Source organism: Poecilia reticulata, linkage group LG2 (assembly GCF_000633615.1).
Source record: "Poecilia reticulata strain Guanapo linkage group LG2, Guppy_female_1.0+MT, whole genome shotgun sequence".
In the NCBI taxonomy this organism is placed as follows: domain Eukaryota; kingdom Metazoa; phylum Chordata; class Actinopteri; order Cyprinodontiformes; family Poeciliidae; genus Poecilia; species Poecilia reticulata.
The window spans coordinates 19273760-19290788 of record NC_024332.1 but is presented as its reverse complement, the minus strand read 5'-3'; the positions used below and the strand labels follow the sequence as shown (position 1 = coordinate 19290788).

General features: G+C 48.9%; 4 protein-coding genes across 7 annotated transcripts; 3 read left to right on the top strand and 1 right to left on the bottom strand.

Moving 5' to 3' along the window:
- The first annotated feature begins 72 nt into the window (after positions 1-72).
- On the top strand, positions 73-2258 carry eef1b2 (eukaryotic translation elongation factor 1 beta 2). Its single transcript, XM_008436287.2, has 7 exons — positions 73-320; positions 917-1039; positions 1115-1250; positions 1328-1394; positions 1611-1736; positions 1988-2055; positions 2132-2258. The coding sequence occupies exons 1-7, from the start codon at positions 88-90 to the stop codon at positions 2216-2218; spliced, it is 840 nt and encodes a 279-aa protein (XP_008434509.1). The 5' UTR covers positions 73-87; the 3' UTR covers positions 2219-2258.
- A 203-nt stretch (positions 2259-2461) lies between these two features.
- zdbf2 (zinc finger, DBF-type containing 2) lies at positions 2462-7007 on the top strand. 4 transcript variants are annotated; one of them, XM_008436259.2, is made up of 10 exons: positions 2462-2567; positions 3196-3286; positions 3353-3409; positions 3494-3590; positions 3669-3826; positions 3906-4527; positions 4869-4991; positions 5055-5392; positions 5584-5746; positions 5818-7007. In XM_008436259.2, exons 3-10 carry the CDS (start codon positions 3366-3368, stop codon positions 6598-6600), a joined length of 2328 nt encoding a protein of 775 aa, XP_008434481.1. In that variant the 5' UTR covers positions 2462-2567; positions 3196-3286; positions 3353-3365; the 3' UTR covers positions 6601-7007. The 4 variants fall into 4 exon arrangements, with proteins under 4 accessions (XP_008434481.1, XP_017165312.1, XP_017165306.1 ...); XM_017309823.1 differs by having other exon boundaries at positions 3476-3590; positions 5058-5392; XM_017309817.1 differs by having other exon boundaries at positions 3476-3590.
- Positions 6998-11482, bottom strand: dytn (dystrotelin). Its single transcript, XM_008436251.2, has 15 exons — positions 10943-11482; positions 10651-10817; positions 10413-10487; positions 9710-9902; positions 9550-9635; positions 9388-9467; positions 9256-9327; positions 8988-9151; positions 8793-8904; positions 8562-8695; positions 8346-8502; positions 8234-8280; positions 8021-8162; positions 7272-7953; positions 6998-7107 (listed from the first exon to the last, which is right to left on the bottom strand). The coding sequence occupies exons 2-15, from the start codon at positions 10667-10669 to the stop codon at positions 7019-7021; spliced, it is 2052 nt and encodes a 683-aa protein (XP_008434473.1). The 5' UTR covers positions 10670-10817; positions 10943-11482; the 3' UTR covers positions 6998-7018.
- Positions 11483-13412: 1930 nt separating this feature from the next.
- On the top strand, positions 13413-16506 carry cd59a (CD59 molecule (CD59 blood group) a). The gene is made up of 5 exons (XM_008436242.1): positions 13413-13512; positions 13612-13695; positions 14928-15029; positions 15107-15180; positions 16037-16506. The coding sequence occupies exons 2-5, from the start codon at positions 13641-13643 to the stop codon at positions 16157-16159; spliced, it is 354 nt and encodes a 117-aa protein (XP_008434464.1). The 5' UTR covers positions 13413-13512; positions 13612-13640; the 3' UTR covers positions 16160-16506.
- Positions 16507-17029: the final 523 nt, after the last annotated feature.

Here is a 17029-nt window from a genome sequence, read left to right as displayed (position 1 = left end):
GTTTTATGTGATATTATAAACTTATGAGTTTTATTCTCTCTGGAGCCACCAGATTGTCTCGGATATAACTGAAACATGCTGTAATTTATGGAAGACCCTGCTGAACCCCTGAAGGAGGAGGAGCAGAATCCGCTGAGGAGGAGTCCGAACACCGGCTATAAATCCTCCTCCCTGCTCCTCCTCCTTCCTTCTTCCTCCGGCTGCTCCTTCCTCCTTCTTCTCTGGTTCTTCAGCTCCACCATGGGCTTCGGTGACCTGAAATCAGCCTCCGGACTCAAAGTCCTCAACGACTTCCTGTCGGACCGCAGCTACATCGAAGGGTGAGTCCAGCAGAACCCGGCAGAACCTCCCGGTAGAAGCTCCTGCAGGGTTTAGCGAGGCCGCCGCCATCTTGGCTCAGCTCGTGGCTAACAGTTAGCATCAGGTCCGGCGATAAATTAAGCTACACTAGAGCTCCATGAAGCCGGAAGTGTTCATGGTTTTATATAAACATATGAAAGCTGATGGTAGATTAATGGACTTCATAGTTTAGATCAACATATTTGGTTTATTTGGGTTTAATGTGGCGCACTGTACTGTCACATGGTGCCTACAGCCTCTCTGCGGCTGCGCAGTGGCTGCTGTAGGTTCTGGAAGCTCATGCTGGACCTAAAGTCTGTTCTAAACTCGGAACCAGAGACATTAGAAACTAGCTTAGGAGTTTTAATATGACTGAGACTACAAATCGGGTCTAGGTCTAGCATCTAAACCTGGTCTGGTCAGGCAGGATTCTGGTTCTGGTCCATTCATCCTCTCCAGTCCAGGTTAACCGAGCCCAAGTGGTCAGGTTTTAGGTCTAGACCCCAATAACGTGGGGAAATGCACCTTTAGAGATCAACTGAGTCATCTGTAACCATGGTAACCCTGTCCTCCACAGGTTTGTCCCCTCTCAGGCTGATGTGGCCGTCTTCGATGTCCTCTCAACCCCGCCCCCAGCAGACCTGTGCCACGCCCTGCGGTGGTACAACCACATCAAGTCGTACCAGAGCCAGAAGAACAGGTGAGCCCGCCACCATCGTCATCATCCTCCTCGGGTCAGAGTGCACAGGTGTGACCAACGCTTCCTGGCTGTCAGCCTCCCAGGTGTGAAGAGACCTCTGGGGCAGTACGGCCCTCCGGGAGTGGCCGACGCTACCTCAGGCTCTGCCCCCGCCGCCGCCAAAGACGACGACGATGACGACGACATCGACCTGTTTGGTTCCGATGAGGAGGTGAGGACGTCATGATGTCACGGTGAGCTCACAGGTGAGCTCAGGTGTGGTGTTAAACCCTGGTCTTTGTCTGTCAGGAAGACACAGAGGCGACCAAGCTGAAGGAGCAGCGCTTGGCCGAGTACGCCGCCAAGAAAGCAAAAAGTACGTCACTCAACCAATCACAGGACACCTCACCTATCACATGACTGCCCTAGAGTCAAGGTACCATACACGTGGCTCTGGATGATGAGTAACCAATCACCATCTTTCGGCTGACTGCCTGATGGACAGCTGTTTCACCTGACGAGTCTCCACCAATCAGAGAGCAGCATGGTGGGGTTTCCTTGGCAACTGACTTCTACGTCTGTCTCCTACTAGAGCCCGCCCTCATCGCTAAATCGTCGCTCCTATTGGACGTGAAGCCATGGGACGATGAGACGGACATGGCCAAGCTGGAGGAGTGTGTCCGCAGCATCGAGATGGACGGGCTGGTATGGGGACAATGTAAGAGGACCGCACACAGTACTGGGACCAGTACCTCCAACACAGTACCACACAGTACCCCAGACTAGGTGTAGCTACTCTGCACAGCTGATGATCCATTTCACCATCTTTCGGCTGAAGACTGATGGACACTCTTTGATCTGACCGCTGCAGAAACTGATCACATTCTTCCATTAAACGTTTAATTTTAATGTTTTCATTAAACAATTTTACTGACTGGTAATAACCAACCCTTGATGTGATCTGTGCAGCTAAGCTGGTCCCAGTGGGCTACGGTATCAAGAAGCTCCAGATCAGCTGCGTGGTGGAGGACGACAAGGTGAGATGCTTAAAGCGCGTCTCCTGGTTGGTTCTGAGTGTCTGCCAGGGGTCTGACTGAGTGTTTCTTGTTGCAGGTGGGCACTGACATCCTGGAGGAGAAGATCACAGCCTTCGAGGACTTTGTGCAGTCCATGGATGTAGCAGCTTTCAATAAGATCTGAGTTAATCATGTTTAATAAAAAGCACTTGGCATAAAACAAACAGCTGTTGAGTTTTTAATCTCAGGGGATATGTTTAGTCCAGCTTTAAAGTTAAAACGGTGATAGTTGAAACGCTTACATTTATAAAACCTGATTTTCTCCAGTTTAATCTGAATGATGAGGTGAATTTATCACCTTAAAATCGGGTGTATGAGGCTGCAGTTCCTCTATGTGGCCTCTAGCGGCGACACAGTTTAAAGAGCTCTGCTCCACATGGAACAGAAGAAGACTGGACCGGAAACTAAACAGCAGTGGAGCAGCGCTCGGCGGAAGAAGATAAATAATCCGTAAAAACAGCGACTTGCTGCAGGTAATAGAACTCGACAATCAGTCATTCTAGGCGGCAGTGACGGGACCGGGCCGCCGCTGACTAGTTCCGTGCTGCCGTTAAGCTCAGGAGTTAATCGGCTAACAACATAGCTAACCGGAAGCTGACCACTGTGACACGTCAGCAGCTCTGTTACCATGGTTAAAGACGACCCGATTTAATCCCTAGTTGCACTCATAATACGGAACCGAGACTTTAATTGACTAAACATGGGTTACCATTTTAACAAGAAGTGCAAGCCGATTGGTTAGAAATACATGGAGCTAAACTGTGATTGGTTAGAGTGAAATCAGCTGGCGTACAATTGGTCAGCAGCGAGAAAAGCGGTGCTTTGATTGGATTAGAGTTGGACATGTAGCTGAAAAGTATTACCGGCAGGTGTTAATCCAGGCTGAATAATCCATGTTACCATGGTTATGTGTATCAATACCGGGTCCAGTACTGAGCTCTTTTAGGAGGTAACTGTTCTGTTGAAGATCAGGCTCCACCAGAATAGTTCTGATGGGTTTGATGTGACCCTGGGTGAGGTCTACCTGAGTTTAAACACTTCTGAGCATGTGCAGAGGCAGCATCACCATAGCAACCAGTGTGGCGTCTGCTTCCCCTTCAGGCTCATGGACTCTGGAGCTCCCGCCTCGTTGCCGTTAGTTGCAGCATGGAGCACTCTGATTGGACAGACCCTCTGACTGCACCTCCTCCAGGTGAGTCGCCTTGTGTGGATGTGTGTTCACCATGTGCAGGTGTGTTAATAGCTGTGTGTGTTCCAGGTGTGCCGTCAGGATGTCTGATGAAGGTAACCAGAAGGAGGCGGAGCCTCCCAGCAGGTAAGCTTACCTGCTAGCTCTTCTGGTAACCAATCAGAGACAGTCATCAATAAAGGTGAGCTATAGGCGTTGTCTGTCTGGCAGGATGTGGGCGGAGCCAGAGCCCGGTCCATCCAGGTGTGAGCCCAGCAGACAGGGTTACTGTGGTTACTGCAGAGTCCTCTACACCAGCCTGGACCAGGTACAGGAACACCTGAGTTTAGACTGAGTCCGGCCTTACTCAGGCTCCTAATGACATCATAACCATGTGTCCACACAGCACCTGTCCAGCTTCAGACACCTGGATTCCGTCCGGGCGTCTGCCAGAGGCTCTGCCGCCGTGTCCGTCACCAGGGGCACCCAGAGCAGGCTGACGCTGCTGGAGCGCTTCCTGCGGGACGTCCAGGAGCACCACCCGCATCGCTACGACGACACCAGGTGAGCAAAACAAACACAACTCCACTAATGCAACAGCCCAGCTGTTGCTATGGGTAACCTGTCCGTCTGCGTCTACCAGGCCGTCCCACGCCGACCTGCCATCTGTCTCTGTCCCCCCGCTGCCGAAAGCGGAGCTTGATGAACTCTGTTCCTCTGACGGAGACGGACAGTCACTAGGCACTCGAGAACACCTGCCCAGCTCTGATGACGCTTCCTGTCAGCCAGCCAATCAGGAGACAGAACACAGCTTCCACAGCCAATCAGGCGACCAGGACGAAGGACGAGCGTCTCCTCCACCCTGTTGCACAAACACTCCTCCCTCTCAACAACAATCCCCGCCCCCTAAGCCTCAGGCTCTGCCCCCTCAGCCTCAGGCACCGCCCCCTCACTCTCCGCCCTCTGTCCACAGAAAAGCCCACAGGAAGACCAACCGGAGGAAACTTAGTGACTCTTCATCCTCCATTCAGGCCCCCAAGGGCCTGAGTGGCAATCAGCTGGACCCGATTGCCAGCCAGAGGGTCCAGACCCCTGCAGAGGCAAAGGTCCAAACTCCATCAGGACCAAGGGCCCAGTTCTGCTCAGACTTGAAGCCCCAGAGGTCCCAGAGGCCCTTTGTGAGTTGGCAGAGGGAGAGGAGGGCGGTCCAGAAGGCGAAGGCATTCTCCACCCACAGTGACCCGGTGGAGCAGACCATTGAAGAGGTCGGTGGTACACCCAGGGTTTTTCACAGTGGGGGCCTCCGGTGGGCGCTAGAGAGGTGGAGGGAAGGTGATGAAAACAATTGAACAATGTAGAAAAAATGGAATCCAGTAAATGTCATTTTTAAAAAATATAAACAACTGAACATCAGATGAATAAAGTAATTTCCACCAAGGTGTGAGGCAGCATTTATGCTAAATGAATAATGAATAAAAGTGAAAACATATTAAAATGTTTCTTTCATGTTTTGGAGCATCTTCTGTGGGTTTGCAGACCTGGGGTTAACCATCCAATCAGAGGCAGAGCTGATGTCACCTGACCTGTCCCCTCTGAATCCTCCCAGGTGATCCAGATATGCTGCTACAGCGTCACTTCAGCTCACCACCAGCAGGAGACAGAGAGCCTCCATCTCAGCCTTCCTGTCTCCATGGAAACGCAGAGTGAGGATTGGGACACACCTGTACAGGTATGTATTGAGCGTTTGGGGGGTGGTTCTGTTTCTCCAGGTTCTGACTGTGATTCTGCTCAGCAGGTGGTTTTAAAGAGACCTCACCTACCTGTCCAGGCGAGCCAGACAGAGGGGCGGGACCTGGGCCGCCTCATGGACGTCCAGGTGGACATGGAGGACCAGGTGTACTCCAACCAGCTGGACTGCGCCCTGCTGGGCGGGGCGGGCCAGCAGGACCAGGGCTTCTGGGACGTCCCCATAGAGGACGTCCTGCCTGTCCCACAGCATATCCCAGAATCCTTCAGGGGGAAGACCTGGACCCAGATCGAGCAGGAGGACGAGGCCCGCGTGGAGAGGCTGGTCCAGCAGTTTAGACGGGGCAGATTCATCTGCTACTTTGACACAGAGTCCCTGGCCAGGTAACAACACCTGCTCACCTGTTCAACTGCTAACTCACCTGATCAAAGGTGAACATCTTTACATCCATTCCTAGTTGTTAGCTTTCTGGTTCACCTGTCTAAACATGTAATCAGACAGGACGTTTCATCTGGAGCAGTTCATTAGTTTGAGATACACAGGTTAGTCATCTCAGGTGATCTGTTTCTCTCAGGTTTGGCAGGAGGAGGAGGAAGGAGGCCCCTGAGGCCCAGGAGGCGGAGCCAGACACAGGTGTGCTACCTTTGGTGGACCAGGATGATGATGATGACTCTGCTTGTGTGAGGATGAGGATGAGGAAGAGGAGGCGGAGCTTCAGAGTGGCGTCCAGATGTCAGGTGAGCAGGACGGGGTTGTGTCTGATTTTCTCTCTTGGAAACAAACGTCTCACCTGGTTTTGTCGTCTCAGGTGGTTAAAGTGAGTCACGGCACTCAGACACTACGATTGGTTATTCCGACTGTTCATCAGCTGTCCTCAGAGGCTCCGCCCACCAGCCTCCCTGCAGCCAATGAGAGAACCCCTGAGTCCCAGGCGTGGCATTCGCTGCCTGCGTGTTACTCCAGCATTGTTACTCCTGTCCAGCCCCGCACCTCGCTGGTTTACCTGCTCTGCTCCCCGTCCTGCTCTGCTGGCGCCCCGCCTGGAGGCTCCGCCCCCAAACGCTGCAGAAGGAGGCGGAGGCCTGTGGACCTACAGAGGCTAAAAGTCAAGTACAAAAGACTTCCTGTTAAGTTCTACGAGCCAGGGACCAATCAGATCCTCAGAAACCCTCCACAGGCATTACTGAGACCCAGAGGCCCCGCCCCCTCTGGCCAGCCGCCGCCGTGCGTCCGTCAGCTGTTCCGGAGTCTGAGTCCTGACCTCAACATGGACCGCCGGCCGGGGGAGGGACCTAAAGGCGACGCGGCCCTGATGAGCGCGCTCAGTGCAGACTCTGGGACGGAGACCGTCAGGAGGACAGGAAGGGTTCCTCAGACTCCGCCCACCGGGAGAGAGAGGGGCAGCAGGCCACGACCCCCACCCTCCCAACGGAGGACCAGGATTCAAGCCCAGCCCCCTCCACCCAGGAGGGAGGGGCTTCGACGAGCAGCGCCCAGCAGGAAGCTCCTCAGCTCCACAGGCCACACCCTTCCGACCCCCCGCAGGGGGCGGAGCCAGAGGGGGCGCGGCTGCGAGAGGGGGGGCAGGTAGCAGGACGGACTGGAGCCACAAGGACACCGCTACACCTGTCCCAGCTCACCTGAACAGGTGTAGACATTCACCAGGTGTTAATCTCACACTAAAGAAAACTCCACTGTGCAATAAGAAGTTAGATAATTTCCTCTTTGGTGTAAAAAATGGCTGACAAAATAAATTATTTTCTTTATGGATAATCTGTTTTAATAATTTTGTAGGTAAAGAACGTTTTTACAGAATGAAAACCAGTACAGCTACATGTTTGTTGCCATGGAGACATACTTATTGACATTATTGTTTACTGTTCAGCGTTCGGCAGCTCTGTGTCTCCATACTGTCTCATCTGTTTAACAGGTGGCCATGTTTTTACCTTTTTTACCTGCGTGTTTAAATATTGGTCCTGAATAAAACGTTTTCTATGAGCCACGCCTGCTCAGTTTGTCCTCACAGCGTCCACCAGGCAGGACACCGCCTCCCCTACCTGCTCCGCTGCCACCGTTAGCTCCGCCCTCACGCTCTCACCTGTAAGCAGACAAAAATAATCTGTTCTCTCTGTTTGGGACAGGGAACACCTGGCAGGTGAGACAGGTGGTCCACACTTTGGTCTGTCTCACCTGTCTCCACCTGTCTGCTTCTGGACATCTCTTGTCTCACCTACGTGATTTATCTGTCCATTTGTGTCTCACCTGTGTTTCTGTGTTTCATCCCGTTCATCTTTGTCTTCAGTCTGTCCACAGTCTGCTGCAGCAAGACTTCAGGACTACAAGTCCCAGGATCCTCTGTATCAGACAGAGAGGTGACGTTTGTTTGTAGCCCCGCCTCTTCACGTTCTCCCTGTCGTCCTATTGGCTGACGGTCCTCTGGCGTTTCTTGTCGTCCTATTGGCTGACGGTCCCCTGGCGTTTCCTGTCGTCCTATTGGCTGACAGTCCTCTGGTGTTTCCTGTCGTCCTATTGGCTGATGGTCCTTTAAAGCTTCCTGTTGTCCTATTGGCTGACCGTCCTCTGGTGTTTCCTGTCGTCCTATTGGCTGACAGTCCTCTGGTGTTTCCTGTCGTCCTATTGGCTGATGGTCCTTTAAAGCTTCCTGTTGTCCTATTGGCTGACAGTCCTCTGGTGTTTCCTGTCGTCCTATTGGCTGATTGTCCTTTAGCGTTTCCTCCTCATGTTCATCATGTGACAGAGTGGATTTGAGTGGAATTGTGGGAGATGGAGTTTGAGACTCCTTCAGGCTCCATTCATCCCCGTCCTTCATCATCTCGTCCTCTTCCTCGTCGTCGGTTGGAGGGTCAGAGATCAGCGTGGCGGTTCCTCCCTCAGTGTCATCCGTGTTGTTGGCGTGTTGTTGAGCCTCCATCTTTCTCAGGGCCTGATGCAGAAGAACCAAACATAAACTACAGCTCCCATGATGCACCTGTCCCCCAGCTGCCAGCTACCTGGTTGAGCATATCCTGCAGCCTTTCATTGTGCTGCCTCATCGTTGCCATGGTGACCTCCATCTCAGAGCAGCGGTCCTCCAAGATGCCCTGCTCTGATTGGACGGTGAGGCGCCATGCCCCCACCTGCTGCTCCAGCAGCCTGTGGGACCAGTTCAAACCAGTTATACCCGGGTACAGACCATACTGGGATGGTGTTGGTTCCAGCCTCACCACTTGTCTCTCTGCAGGTTCCTGACTTCAGTCAGCAGCGTTGCCCCCTGCAGGAGGAGACGTGTCATTACACAGCCTGACACTGCCTGATGCTCACCTGGAGCTGCCTCACCTGCTGGGGGGGCGGAGCCTTGTCTGTCTGCAGAGACTTGGACGAAGACAGAGGAGGAGATACCTGCACCGCGGCGTCCCGGGCCTCCTCTTCATCAGTAGAGGAAGAGTGCGTCGAGGAGGCCAATAGCGTCGCAGCATTAGAGGTGGGCGGAGCTCTGCAGGCAGAACGTTTCAACACAGGACCACACAGGTTTACCCTGCAGCGCTCTCTCACCTGTTCTGGGTCTCTGCTGGCTCCGCCCACGTCAAGACACTCGTCCTATCAGTTTCTCTGTGAGTGTTTCGCCGTGGCAACAGGGCGTGCCGAGCATTATGCACCAAAGAGGACAGAGACTCTCTCCAGGTGGGCTGATTACACAGAAACAAAGGTGGATCACTTTAAGTGTGCCTGACTGACCTGACCTCACCTGACTGACCTCACCTGTCTGACTTCACCTGACCTCACCTGAGTGCAGAACTCGACCACTGGGTGGTGTGTTTTGTGCTTCCTGGTCTGCCGGCCGTTCAGGAAGCAGTCCTGACACACCTGGACGTTCACACACTTCCTGCAGCGATACCTGAGTACAGACACACAGCGGGTCTGGACTCGTCTCACCTGAGTGACTCTCAGTCCTCACCTGGTCCAGCCGATAAAACTCACCTGAGTCCGATGATGGGGAAGGCCTTACAGGTGTGGCAGCGGACGGCGTGGCTCACCTTCTGACTGGCAGACAGTCTGTAGAGAGTTGGTAACCATAGCAACAGCCGGGGCTCACTCTTCAGCCACGAGAGGAGATGTGATTGGTTGACAGCTGGAGCCCCGCCCTGCAGACAGGAGGGGTCAGGTGAGGTCAGGAGGGGTCAAGTGAGGTCAGCTGGGGTCAGATGAGGTCAGGATCACCTGCAGCAGAGCGTTTGTGCATCCTCACCTGGTTAAAACAGGAAGTGACCGCTGTCTCCACGTTGCCGAACACTTCCTGCTCCTGGACCGCCGCAGGAATCTGAACACTCAGTGGTCAGAGAGCTGGAGCACTGAGGTATAATGGGAAATGTAGTCATACCTTGCTGAGGTCCTGCAGCAGAGAGCTGAGTCCAGACCTGGTGATGGATCCGGAGCTGTCTCCTGACAGACGAACCAGACCTGCAGGACAGAGCCAAAACCATCCAGGTCCATTTGGTTCTGGATGGTTCTGGTTCTTATCAGTACTCTGGTAGATACTCACTCCTGTATTTGGCCAGCACGCTGTCTGCAGACAGAGCGACCAGAGCGGTCTGCAGAGACCGGGCCGACACCTGACTGGTCTCCTCTCTGAAACACAGCAGGTCCAGAATCAGCCAAGAAATCTAAAAACCAGAACCGGACCTAGAACCGATCAAACAGACCGGTCAAACAGCCTGAACAGCAGACTGCTGGTCTCCTCTGACGCCGCCGCAGTCACTTCCTGGTACGCGCAATTAAACATCCTGTTGAGAACCGCGGCCACGCTTTCCCTGTTCAACATGGTGTCACGTCTGGGGTTAGCCCCGCCCACCAGCTGGAAGGCTGCTGCGATGTGCTGAATGAAGACGGCGTCCACTGGAACGAAAAGACAGGTCACAAGGTCAACTGATTCATTAATATGAACTGATTCATTCAGTGATTCATTAATATGAACTGATTCATTAATATGAACTGATTCATTCAGTGATTCATTAATATGAACTGATTCAATAATACAAACTGATTCACTCAGTGATTCATTTATATGAATCGATTCATGCAGTGATTCATTAATATGAATCAGTTCATGTTGATATGAACTGATTCATTTAGTTCATTAAAGATGAACTGAACATGTTAATGATGAACTGTCACTGAGTCCTAATGATGTGAACTAATGGAACCTTGAAGACTGAATCATTGAACTGAATCACTGAACCTGTTCATTCTTCATGAACCAGTCACTTCAGAGTGAACTGACCCAAATCAGCAAAGTGAATCAGTTCTGGTTACAATGAAAATGTCAGTTTAGGAACTGTTTTAGCTGAACTGGACTCCTGGTGAACTGGTGCAGATCTGAACTGGGAAGGAACCAGTGAGTCTTACTGTGGCAAGACCTCTGCAGAGACCGGACCTTCATGGCGGTTCTGTAGACGGATAGACGGGCCTCAGTCATGGGTTCTGTTCAGAGAGCAACAAAAGAACTGTTCATATCGGAACTGACTGGCTGGACCAATGACATCAGCAGGTCCAGGTTCAGCGGACAGACGAGGTTCAGGATTCAGACCAGAACCAGAACCCCCGTCTGAACCTTCCTGGTTCTGAACAACAGAACTGATCTCACCTGTGCGGCTCGGGTCCATGGAGATCCGGTGGATTCCTTAGATCCTCCACAGAGAGTCAAACTCCGGGACTCACTCTGCAGAACCAGAACCTGCTGGGTCGGTTTTGATCCACTTACCAGAACAGGAGCTGGATCCGTTTTCTTCTGGAGAGACGGAACAACAGAGGCTGATGGAGGAATGAGATAAAATCTGGGTTATTCTGACCTGAACCCAAGAAACCAGAACCAGAAATAAACCAGAATCAGAGCTGAACCAGAACTGAATCAGAACTGGACCAGAGCTGAACCAGACCTGGATCAGACCAGAACCAAAACTGGACCTTCCTTCATCAGGAGCTGCTGCTCATCAATGATGAATGAAGGTGTTACATTACATGGCTGCCGTTTCCCACCTGCTGCCTGACAGCCAATCAGCAGCCAGCAGCGCCGACCAATCAGAAGCTGGGAACTGGAGTCCAGACAGGTAAATTCAGACAAAGCTTCAGTTTGACTCTGACCACCAGGGGGCGCCAACACAGGAGTACATGTCCAACGAAAGACTAAGAAATTTTGAGATTAATCCTAAAAAACTTCTCTTTTAGAAATTTCTTCAAAAATCTAAACAACATACAGGAGTTTGTTTATTATTTCACTTGTAAAATGGGAAAAATGTGTTTTAAATAATTTGCCAGTGGAACTGTAACTTTCCATCAATATTAATAATTTATTGAGTTAATTTGCTCTTATATTGTTCTCAATCGTTAATTGTAGGTTAGTTTTGTCTTGTTTCTACATATTTGCACCAGGAACCAGAGAAACCATCTTAATCGTCTGAGTGTTTTTCAGTGTTTTCTGTTGGGTGGAAACCCTCAGGAGACGCTGACCTCCATGGACAGAAGGCTCCGCCTCCAGCCGGGCTCTGAGCGRCTCAGTGACCCCCAGCGCTGGCTGTGGGTCGGTTCTGGAGGACCGGTGGGTGCAGCGGCATCATATCGTGAAGCGGATCTGGATGAGGTTCTGAATAAATGTTTGATGAAAGGGAACAAGCGTCCTCTGTGGCCGGGCCGGGAACACGGCAGCCGTTGTTCTCGCTCACACTGAGCGCCTTGTTTGGCGCCGGGCGGCCGCAGCGGCCGACACCACAGCTGTCCGGCATCTGGACTGAGCTAAACGGCCGCAGGCGGAGCCGCGGTCCGGTTTCTCCATGGCGCTGTCACAGAGGCACAGCCTGTCCTGAGGATGACCCCATGACCCTGGGCTGCAGGGGCCTGGCTGTTGAAAACATAAAACATCAACAGAAAGCAGAAAGAAGCTCAGAACTGGAGGAACGACTGGAGAGAGCAGCAAACACAACCAGGAAGTTAATATACACATAATAAAACATAAAAAAGAAACATAACAGCATAAAACACCAAGAGACAAAATAATTAAATGTATAAAAAAAATGATAAAAACACAAATAATATAATATAAATATAAATAATAATAAAATAAGTACATAAGAATAATATATAATTATAACAAAATGAAACAGTGAAACAAAACAAAATTCAAAAGAATAGATAAAATACATACACATGAAAAATAAAAATGCATGTAAACATGTAAAAATAACAAAATGTTAAATAATAAAAAATAAAATGCAAAACAAAGTAAAAAGCAAAAAACATACACATAAAAATAAAATAAAAAATATGAACTTATAAATAGTAAAGCCATAAAAATTAAAAATAAAATATAAAAATAAAGCACAAAAAATGTGTGAAAATGTAATGAAAACTTATTTCAACTAAATAAGACATAAACATATTAGAACAATTATACTTAAAAAGAAAAAAGAAAAAATCTACAAATCATAAAAATACCTACAAAAAATTCAAATGTATAATAAATGTACATAAAGGCATAGAAAAACCATAAGAATGTAACGCAAATGTAATTAAACTAAACAGGGCATGGCGGTGAAGCCTGACCTCCGCACCGCAGACTGAGACCTCAAGGCAGTCATCACAAGTTCAACTCCCGACCTGATGACCTTTAACCTCCTGTCTGACAGCTAACTAAAGGCTAAATAAAGGCTATTAAAGAAATTTAACCCAAAACATAAGAAGGAAGGAGAATCTCGTCACTTTCGGATAATTCCACATCCTAAACAAATCAACATCTTTACACACAGTTCCAACGTCTCAAAGACCAAATATGGCTGACATCCTATCATTCCGGTGGAGATCTCAGCCAATCAGAAACTTTCTAGCGTCTTCTAACAAAACAAACACAGAGACATTGGCTTCCGTTCACTGGGAGCTTTAAAAACAACTTCAGCTGGAGCCGACCCGTTTAACGAAGCGTTGGGTTTGGTTCTGGTGGCCCGCTTAACAGAGCGTTGGCTCTGGTTCTGGTGGCCCGCTTAACAGAGAGTTGGGTTTGGTTCTGATGCAGCCGGCCCGTTTAATGGAGCGTTAGGTGGTTCTGCTTCTCTCCAGGGATGATCCAGCTCCATATACAAGCTGAGGAATCTGTGGAGTGTGCATATTGAACTCATGATCTTAGTTTGGATCTGGTTTCATCTGGGTCCAGATGGGCTTTGGGTGCTGGATGGTTCTGTTGACCCAGAATCTATCTGCTGGTGTGTCAGTGTTTCATGACTGTCAGCTTTCATTTCCGTCAGTCAGAGAGAGAATGAAGATTTAAGACAGGCTCTCTTCAGTGGGTGGGGCTTATGAACTCCTTAACACAAACCCCTCCCAGTGGGTGGGGCTTATTCGATATCTGACGTTGGCTCCTCCCAGTGGGCGGAGTCTGTGAGATTCAGTCATCCTTCAGAGTGAGAGGCTCAGTTTCTGCTCCCCATCTTCACCAAAACCGTCCCACTGCTGCTGCTGGGTGAGTACCCTGAGGTTCTGATCAGACTAACCTGAACACCGGTTCGGATTCTGGTTTTGTCTGAGCCCTGGTTCTCTCTGGTTTCGGTTCTGTCTGTAGGAGAGACTCTGAGCTGCACCGAGGTGAAGATGAAGCGCTCCCTGGTGATCTGCCTACTGGTCTGCTCCTCTCTGGTCGGACTCGGTACGTCTGGTTCTCCTGGCTGGTCGGGTCATTTGGTTCCGACACCTCGGCAGAACCTACTGGGATGTCAGGCTCACTAGAGTGTCTGAGTCTGAAGGTCGGATGTGTTTGAATCATCTGCTAGAAGTGGTCTGCCCACTAGGGGGCAGCACCTCAGAGTCTGAGTCCTGGTTCTGACCTCTGGTTCTGTTCAGATCTATTGAGGAACAGGTTCAGTTCTCCATACTGGTTCATGTTAAAGGTGATAGGAACCATCAGAACCTCTCTGGAGGGAGACTCCAGAACCTGCCAGGTCAGCTCAGGAGGTTTCTGGGTCTTTCTCCAAGAATACTTTGGCAAGTTCCTGGAGCGTCCGGGTCCATTTAGAAACATTCCAGAAACTACATGTAAATTTCCTGGAACTTTTTCAAACATTTTTAGGATGTTTAGATGAACTTTACAGGAATTCTGAAGGAACTTTCAAAGAACATTTAAAGGAACCTTTAAGGAACCTTTGCAGGAAAGTTTAAAGAACCTTTGGAGGAACATTTAAGGAATATTGAAGGAACCTTGGAATACCTTCAAGTTGAACCATAGAAACATTTTAGAACAATGTTTCTATTGTTCTGTTCTAAAATAGACACATTTTAGAATAATCAAACCTTTTAGAACCATTTCATCAATTGTAGAGGACTAAAATTATATTAATAGTTAATATTTCGCTCTGGCTGTTCTTATCAAAAGGAAATGTTCTGTGAACTGTAATGTAAGGAAGAAACTCAGATTTTCTGGATGTGGAAATAACTATTGCTACACATCCATCCAGCCAAATCCTGGAAGGTCCCAGCTGGACAATTCTGGGAATAACACAGCAGCAGCAGAGAGGGATCCAAGAGATCTGTGTCAAAGAACGAACTGGACTAGTTGAGAAATCTGCCTATGGACAGATTTGAGTATAAATTCGCCCTGCTCTCCAGGAGACCCAAGGGTTGATGTGATATGTGAGAGTATTGTGTAATGCAGAACCCGGCAGCGTTAGCCCAAATCAAGCAGACACCAGCAGAGTCCAGTGGCATGACTTGTACTTAACCGCCTTTCACTCCCTTTCAGAACTTTCTGGGAATTTCCCAGAAACTTTCAAAAGAGTTCAGGAAGAGTTCAGGTGAAACCATGGCTCAGAACCTGAGCCATGGTTGACCGCTCATGGAGAACTGGACCCCAGGTAAAGTCCAGGTGTGCTGCTGTGCTTTCAGGGTCCGCCATCCGCTGCTACAGTTGTAAGGACTACACCGCCAGCTGCACCAAGCAGCGGGACTGTAGCTATGACGACGCCTGCCTCACCCTCGTCGAGAGAGGTACATATTGTCCACCCATCCCTCTGGGCCTCAGGTGTCGCTCTGGATCTCTCACCTGGCTGTCTGCTGTTCTTCAGGTGGGATGACCTACAGGAAGTGTCTGAAGTACACGGAGTGTGAGCGGAGTCGCCTGGCCCAGATGTTCCCCCAGGTACCAGGTCCACCGTCCAGACACCAACCGAGCCCTAAACCGGATCAACCAGAACCGGGTTTACTGGGACATGCCACTGTTTGTCCTCTAACCAGTTTGGTTCTGGAATCTGGTTCAGGTTCTGACTTGGTCCCGGCAGCTTTTCAGACCATAAAGGAGAACCAAACTGGTACCAGAACATAAATTAACTTACTGAGTCAGCAGAAGGGAGAAAATCCTAAAACCTTCACCAGGCTGGTCCAGTTGATTCTGGTTGTGGAACAGAGTAAACACCGTAATAAACAAAAGACTATTTCATTTTTCAGATTTTTTTTTAATTTTTGTTTTAGAGAAACTCTCTCTACAACAGGGCGTTGTGGTCATAGCATGTATGACCACATACATGCTATGACCACATAAATTGTGTAATAATAAAATTATTACACAATTTTATTCAGAAATCCTTCAGACTATTAAAATCCTTCAGAATAGTTTAATTAGATTCATAATAAAACAGAGGGATTATTGGTGAACTGAAGGACACAATTAAAAAGTCAATGTAGCTTTTTAAAAAAAATTTTAATGACCATAAGATTGTTTTATTATTATATATTTTTTTAAAGACAGGAACTCTCTACCGCCCTTCTGTGGTCACAGTCTGTAATTACACACTGAAATCCTTCAGTATATTTAATAATGAATTAATTTAATGACCGTCAGAGAAACTTCCGGAGCCACCCTGAAACCCTCTGGTTCTGGTTCCTCATAAGGTTTATTGTCACCATGGAAACTACATTAGAATTGAAACCAGTTGCGTTCTCCGGTAGGTTCCTGCTGACTGTATAACCTGACCTCTGACCTTGTCTGTTCCTTCCAGGTGTCCAGCTTCACCTTTAGGTGCTGCAACTCGGACCTGTGTAACTCCGCCCCCTCGTCTGCAGCGGGCTCTGTGATTGGCCTGCTGGCCTCCGTACTGGTCATGTGGTGGTGTGTCCACTGAGCGCTCCGCGGCGCCCCCTGCATTCAGCTTGTGTAACAGCCTCATCGACGTGTCAGTGTGGATCTAACCATCGCTAACAGGAGGATGCAGCGCCCCCTGCAGGTGCAGGCTGAGCCCGGCGGCACCACAGCGCCCCCTGGAGTTGATCAGACTGATGAGTCGACAGGAAGCTGATGGAGGATGAACTGATCACATTAATCAATAATCACATCTGTATTGACCTGCTTAACTCCACTCTAACTATATAGAAATATTTGTTTCCAGGAAGTTCTGGAGGTTCTGGTTCTGTAACTGATGTCGTCACTGACCTGAAAACAGCTTCAAACCAATAAAAGAGTTAAAGGAAACTTTGTTCTGTTGTTTATGCTCTTGGTGAGGAAACAGCTACAGCGCCCTCTGCAGGTCGAGGACAGACAGTGATCTACTCAGTAGCCGAGCTTCTCTTTTTATCTTTAGTTCTGGTTTCCGGACAGAACCTAATAGAACCCGATGTTTACACATTTCATCATCTTCCTTTTAATCAGTCATAATCTGATCAGAAACAATAACAGCAATAATGTGGGTTATTCATAATTTCTAAATGCCACAGTTTCAAACTAAATATTTAGTTAGATAGCTAAATAGTTAGTCTGAAGTTAAATATTTAGCTAAATACTAAATACTTAGCAAGTTAAATATAGACGTATTTAGCAAACACAATCACAGAGCTAAGTACTTAATTAAATAATACTTAGCTCAGCCGTTTTATATATTTTCAATATAAAAATATTTGAGAAACATTTATTGAGGTTTAAAATATTTTTACAGCATATACAGGAAAAGAAATGTCATAATCGGTTCAAGTCTTACAGTGAAAAATCATTTATATAT

Coding starts and splice junctions, on each gene's coding strand:
- zdbf2 (XM_017309817.1), top strand. CDS start 3,366: ATGTCTGATGAAGGTAACCAGAAGGAGGCGGAGCCTCCCAGCAG. Junction 3,410..3,475: donor GAGGCGGAGCCTCCCAGCAG/GTAAGCTTACCT, acceptor GGTGAGCTATAG/GCGTTGTCTGTCTGGCAGGA. Junction 3,827..3,905: donor CATCGCTACGACGACACCAG/GTGAGCAAAACA, acceptor TGCGTCTACCAG/GCCGTCCCACGCCGACCTGC.
- dytn (XM_008436251.2), bottom strand. Junction 9,152..9,255: donor TCACTTCCTGTTTTAACCAG/GTGAGGATGCAC, acceptor TCCTGTCTGCAG/GGCGGGGCTCCAGCTGTCAA. Junction 8,503..8,561: donor CCAGCAGAGACCCAGAACAG/GTGAGAGAGCGC, acceptor TTCTGCCTGCAG/AGCTCCGCCCACCTCTAATG.
- eef1b2 (XM_008436287.2), top strand. CDS start 88: ATGGAAGACCCTGCTGAACCCCTGAAGGAGGAGGAGCAGAATCCGCTG. Junction 1,251..1,327: donor TGTTTGGTTCCGATGAGGAG/GTGAGGACGTCA, acceptor TTTGTCTGTCAG/GAAGACACAGAGGCGACCAA. Junction 1,395..1,610: donor CGCCGCCAAGAAAGCAAAAA/GTACGTCACTCA, acceptor GTCTCCTACTAG/AGCCCGCCCTCATCGCTAAA.
- cd59a (XM_008436242.1), top strand. CDS start 13,641: ATGAAGCGCTCCCTGGTGATCTGCCTACTGGTCTGCTCCTCTCTGGTC. Junction 13,696..14,927: donor CTCCTCTCTGGTCGGACTCG/GTACGTCTGGTT, acceptor CTGTGCTTTCAG/GGTCCGCCATCCGCTGCTAC. Junction 15,030..15,106: donor CCTCACCCTCGTCGAGAGAG/GTACATATTGTC, acceptor GCTGTTCTTCAG/GTGGGATGACCTACAGGAAG.